The 6,000-nt window shown below is 41.5% G+C and overlaps 1 protein-coding gene across 2 annotated transcripts in view; it reads right to left on the bottom strand.

The window, feature by feature from the left end:
• Positions 1-6,000, bottom strand: part of slc2a4rg (SLC2A4 regulator) — a 43,516-nt gene that overhangs the window by 12,804 nt on the left and 24,712 nt on the right. For both annotated transcript variants that reach the window (XM_010766613.1, XM_010766618.1), the window contains exons 3-4: positions 5,624-5,724; positions 3,693-3,931 (exon numbers count right to left, since the gene is read on the bottom strand). In XM_010766613.1, coding sequence (XP_010764915.1) covers positions 3,693-3,931; positions 5,624-5,724 — 340 coding nt within the window. The remainder of the gene's footprint in view (positions 1-3,692; positions 3,932-5,623; positions 5,725-6,000) is intronic.

The raw sequence follows: 6,000 nt of genomic DNA, 5'->3' as shown, positions 1-6,000 counted from the left end.
TACCTCAACTATGAGAGACAAAATGAGAAAAAAAAATCCAGAAAATCCCATTGTCTGATTTTTAAAGAATTTATTTGCAAATTATGGTGGAAAATATTAGAATTTAATATAACAATTTGGTCAATAACAAAAGTTCATCTCAATACTTTGTTATATACCCTTTGTTGGCAATGACAGAGGTCAAACGTTTTCTGTAAGTCTTCACAAGGTTTTCACACACTGTTGCTGGTATTTTGGCCCATTCCTCCATGCAGATCTCCTCTAGAACAGTGATGTTTTGGGGCTGTCGCTGGGCAACACAGACTTTCAACTCCCTCCAAAGATTTTCTATGGGGTTGAGATCTGGTGACTGGCTAGGCCACTCCAGGACCTTGAAATGCTTCTTACGAAGCCACTCCTTCGTTGCCCGGGCGGTGTGTTTGGGATCATTGTCATGCTGAAAGACCCAGCCACGTTTCATCTTCAATGACCTTGCTGATGGAAGGAGGTTGTCACTCAAAATCTCACGATACATGGCCCCATTCATTCTTTCCTTTACACNTTGGCCATAGTGGAGTTTGGAGTGTGACTGTTTGAGGTTGTGGACAGGTGTCTTTTATACTGATAACGAGTTCAAACAGGTGCCATTAATACAGTTAACAAGTGGAGGACAGAGGAGGCTCTTAAAGAGGTTACAGGTCTGTGAGAGCCACAAATCTTGTTTGTTTGTTGGTGACCAAATACTTATTTTCCACCATAATTGGCAAATAAATTCTTTAAAAATCAGACAATGTGATTTTCTCATTTTGTCTCTCATAGTTGAGGTATACCTAGGATGAAAATTACAGGCCTCTCTCATCTTTTTAAGTGTGAGAACTTGAACAATTGGTGGCTGACTAAATACTTTTTTTCACCACTGTCCCTCAGAACTGTTACAGGATGTGCATTTTGTAAATTATGTAATCTTTCTTCTTAATTTGTTATCTTTATTTTTTTTTAATGCATGCTTCTTAGGTAATATTAAGCTGTCTCTTTTCTTGCTGTAACAAATGCAAATGTCCCCTCCGTGGAACGAGTAAAGGTATTCTGATTCTGAACCAAAAGCTTGAAATATCCGCTGTCAGACAAGGTAGAAACGGTGCTGAAATTGAACATATTCTCAGCAGAACACTGATTATGGGAAATCGAGGTTTATGCGGTGTGCCGTGTAATGTCGCGTTCCTGTGTGTGTGTGTATCTCATAAGCAGCCTCACTACAAAGGCCTTCGTGGGAGATTGAATGCCACGCTACAAGGGGCCAAACACTACACCTCATTTGAGAGCTATTAGAGCAGCAAGTCTATAAAAATAGAAATCCGATATGTGACAAGTTCAGGCACATAGAGAGTAAAAGAGAAAGATTTAGATATCGGAGAAAACAGGGACAGGCAAACAGGACAGACAATGAAACTGAACTACTTTCTGTCTACCTGCCAATACATGCATGTCCCTGACTGATCGATGAGTGGACTAAATGCACTCTTTAGATTTTAACTCCTCCTACTCTCTGTTCATGTTGTGAGCTCGGTTGGAGATGATAACATAAATAGTTTGGTGTGAGGGTGCAGCCTGGGGGGTGCCCCTAAAGTTTAAAACAACATTCAGGGCCTCTCAAAAAAGTACAACTAAATATAACCACAAGTACACCGCCATTTCCCTGTAGACATAGACACCTGTGACAACCACAATAACTTCTTCGTCAAATGTACCGTTTGTAAATGCTTATCACATTTGATCCTGCTTTTACACAAACAAAGGATAACTCTCCTTTATTCGTAAGCAAGCCATGAGGAGATATATAGATGGATTTGTTTTCAATTCATTTTCCCTTTTGCCTATCAGGGGCTGGCAGCTGTCCGATGAGCAGGCAGGGACCTGCATCTCTTCTAATGAAAAACAGTGGGTGTGTACTGTCATTCCCTTTCAGCAGCCTCTGGCAGTAGGAGGGCAGAAAAGGGAGGGAGGAAAACTGAGCCAGTGAAGAAAGAGTAGAACAGGTTTTTTTTTATCAATGGCTATGTAATCTTTGCTACACTGCTCTGTCTTTGAACTGTTCCTCAACACCTACCACTCCCTTTCTTATTTAACAGCAACATGCAAATACAATTCTCAAGTGGGGCTTGGCTAAATGCACGTCCCCTGATGGTGTTTTAGGTGCTGTTTACATGAGAACGCAAACGGTTCTATCCGCTACTTTTCTCTTTCGTATAGACCGTTCGTTCACACGAGGCCGTAACGGAAATGCGGAAACAGACCCCGCAAACGATAACGGGTCCCAAGGTGGATAGATCTGCAAACGGAACGCTCTGGGGGGCCAAACGTATGTACTACAGCGTCTCCAGCGCTTTCGAGCAGTCTCGTGTGAGCGGAAGACTTTTTGATATCGTATTCGGTTCGTTTGCGTGTAAATGAGGTCTTAAACAACCCAACTAATACAAATGACACAGCAAAGCTAGCCTTTAATCCCACAAACAATCCCAAATCTCTTAATTCCCTGAGCATTTTCCTTGCATCTTAACACTGTTACAGTACGACTGATGACTGTGATGTTTAATAATCCTCTTAACCCAGTGCCTGCTCAAAATCAAACAGCATCCAACTGAAGGGGCCGCCGCTCACAGAAGGCTTAGACCTCTAGGGTTGCTGTCGTCGGCTATATTGCGGCACTAAGCTAGCCGGCCGGTGAGCTCATAGTTTAGCTCTCTTCCGAACAACTTGTGTGTCTATATTCCTCCAGGCCCGGGTCATCCCACTTCATTTCCTGTCAGCTTATCTATGGTATGGCATGGGTCACTGGCAGCATCGTCCTTGGAGTCTTTATGGTTTGGATATATTCAGCAGCTCAATAATCTTTACTGCTCCACTCCAGGGAGAGGGAATTGAAAACTCCTGCATATTGTACAGTATATGAGCTCTTCTCGTGGCTGTATGGCTAGAGGAAATTCATCTTGAGGATTCCTTTTTTCCCTCTTGCTGCTACCATGAATATTGCATTAAACCTAATTTGTAAGCACCCTTTCAAGCTTTTGCTAATTGCTGCTGTGCAACCAACCCTCTCCTTAACTCTTACTAACCTTTCTTCCTGTGCTCTGTGAGAAGAATGAAAAGAGGACTATTTCTAAAGTTACAAAATTAAGAATTAACCTTTTGATCCAGACATGCAGAAAGGAACTGCTGCTGTTAAACTTGATGGTGCTACCATGGTTTGGTTTTCTACTGGATTACTAAAGAAATATTAAAGCACATCATAGTTGTGTCTGTAAAGCTGTGGCCATGAAGTATTACTCAGCATGTGCATTTTTTGGATGCACAAGATTAAAGTTGAACAAACAGCATCTGGGGCTGCTGTCATAACCACACAACCACAGATGTGACAAACCGTATTAACTGTGGATTTCTACTTGAGTTCAACTTACTTATTTCATAATATACAGTCAGTTTGATTAGATGTGTGATAAATTATATCTGATAAATTAGCAGGTGTGTTTCTAATCTAATATCTTTGTTGTGCTTAGTCATCAAACCCTATCCTAAACATGTCCCTTTGATTTCCCAAGCTGTTCAGGAGCCATAGTAATTATTTAGCCAAAGTTAATTTGCCTCAGTGCTTTATAAATTAAGTGCCATACATATATCGAGTCATATATAAATGCTACATGAAGATTCATTTTTACCTTTCGCTTACGAGGTATTGGGTCCTCAAACATGAAGTGTGTGCTCTCTGGGACATCTTCATTAACATCATCCCCCGGGGTCAAGAGAGGGAAGTTCTTGTTGGCATCATTGGAAAGAGGCGGTGACGGTGTGGAGGGCACTGATTGGTCGCTGGTGTCCCAGCTCCAGTTGCCACTCGTGGAACTGCTGTAGCTATTTGACAGCACGTCTTTCCAAGCCCTGCTGCCTGGCTCTGGGACTGCAGGTCAAAGAATGCAAACGGTTAACATATGTATTATATATACAAAGAAGATCATATGTGAACATTATGGTAAGTGCACACTACTTTTAAAGACCTGAAATAAAAGTATAGTAACATAATGATTGGACAGCCTCACAATCTTGACCTGGATCCTAACCGTAATGGAAATTAAAATGTAAAAGCTCACAAAAGCCATAAACCATGAAAGCCTATTTGATGCATATATCCTAATATGTTATATAAAGTTGACATTTTTCATTTATCTATTCTCATCTTTGCACATTAAGCCCAACACAGCTTTCATTTCCTTGACAAGGTAGCATATTATCTCGCTAAGTCTTGGCCCACTAACCCTTCCTATACCCATTGGCCTTTCAACCTAAAATACTAGATAATCGCACCGGCTTGACTGGACATTAATGGGCCAAAACATGGGGAAGGCAAAACCTAAACCCCAAGATAGAAAAAAAACCTAACATCTTGTATGTAGGGGATTAACATATACGAACCAATCATGTTTTCCTATAGGAATATAAGGATCTGAATCCCTGTTAATGTGTTGCATAGATCAATGTGTGTATGAGGATTACGGTACCCAGAATGTACTACTGTAAAGCTTTAAGAGAAACAAATAATATCATTTTACCTCCTACCAGTGTCCCATAAAAAAAAGACATTTAATCTAAAATAGGAAAAAAGAATCTCATTTTGATGTGGCATTTACCAAAACACATAACTTGCATTCATGCACCAACATCCTCACAAGGTTTGACAACATCTCACAGCATATTTTTTTAACACACTGACTGCTGAATCCTACAATGAAACTCTCATTGATATAGACAACTGATTTGTTTTGACAATTAATACAGAAGAAGAAGAAGATGGACCTTTATTAATCCCCGAGGGGGACATTCAGTTTCCACTCTGCCGTACACACACACATGCGTTTTTATAGAGGTCATACAGTACACACTTTTTAGAACATGCACATACATATACACACAGTTATATGCACACATGCACATGCAGTTGAGAGGTCAGAGCGGAGGCAGCCAGTCTAGCCGGCACCAGTGAGCAGTTGGGGGTTAGGTGCCTTGCTCAAGGGCACTTCGGCAGTGGCCCAGGAGGTGAACTGGCCCCTCTCCAGTACCAGTCCACACTCCGTGAACCGGCAACCCTTCGGTCCAAAGTCCAATCCTCTACAGACTGAACCACTCCCGCCCGAGAAGTGTCCGATGGATGATGGCATATGAACCGCTACATGTTGCCTTACTCAATAACAGTAGCCTTTGTTTTATGCTGGCAAAAAAAAAAGAAGCAGATAGGACTTTGACCGTCTGCGGTGATAAGGTCACGTCTGAACAGTTGGCAGCAAGTGCGCTAGGCTTGGGTAACATGAATGTATACAAAGATAAGATAATCGAGCTCATGATACTGTAAGAGTCCCTTTTATTAGATGAAAAATGATAAATGACTCAGCTGATCAGTCTCATTAGCATAACAAACATCAGCTGATTGATGATGAGATTTTGTTCCCACTGTCCCTCCGCTTCACATAGTAACTCCTCTGCATAATGAAAGGTGACATTCATTTGTTTCATACAGTGGATGAGTCAGTGTTTGATGGAGCAGTTTCCATTGCAGGTATGTTTTAAGGGCAGAATGCAGCAGAGGCTGTGATGTTACCTGGTGGAGCAGAGGAAGGGTTGAGCACCAGCGGAGATGTGGACAGTGAGGTCAGGACGGTGGCAGCCATCACTTCCTTATCAGCATGACCTGAGGGCCTCCTGCAAAACACACACATGTAGAAAAGGAAAGTTAACACCACTGCTCTTGTCTTAATATGTTTGAACAAACACAATTTCAGCAAAACACTTTAAAACAGTTTGTTGTTTTGCCTGAGTAATGGAAAGTTATTTCAGAAGAAAAAGCCTGGACTGGTCCCCAGAGAAATCTATAAATCTCTGTAGACCCCCAAAATATCACCACTTAAGAAATTCTTAAAGCAGTCTGAGTGAATAAAGTGTTTGATTATGAGCGTGTGTGTGCGTGTGTGCGTGTGT

This window comes from Notothenia coriiceps, unplaced genomic scaffold (assembly GCF_000735185.1).
Source record: "Notothenia coriiceps isolate Sejong01 unplaced genomic scaffold, NC01 NC01_scaffold00000312, whole genome shotgun sequence".
NCBI classification, from domain to species: Eukaryota; Metazoa; Chordata; class Actinopteri; order Perciformes; family Nototheniidae; genus Notothenia; species Notothenia coriiceps.
Note: the sequence above shows the minus strand (reverse complement) of the source record. Positions and strands in the feature narration are given on the sequence as shown.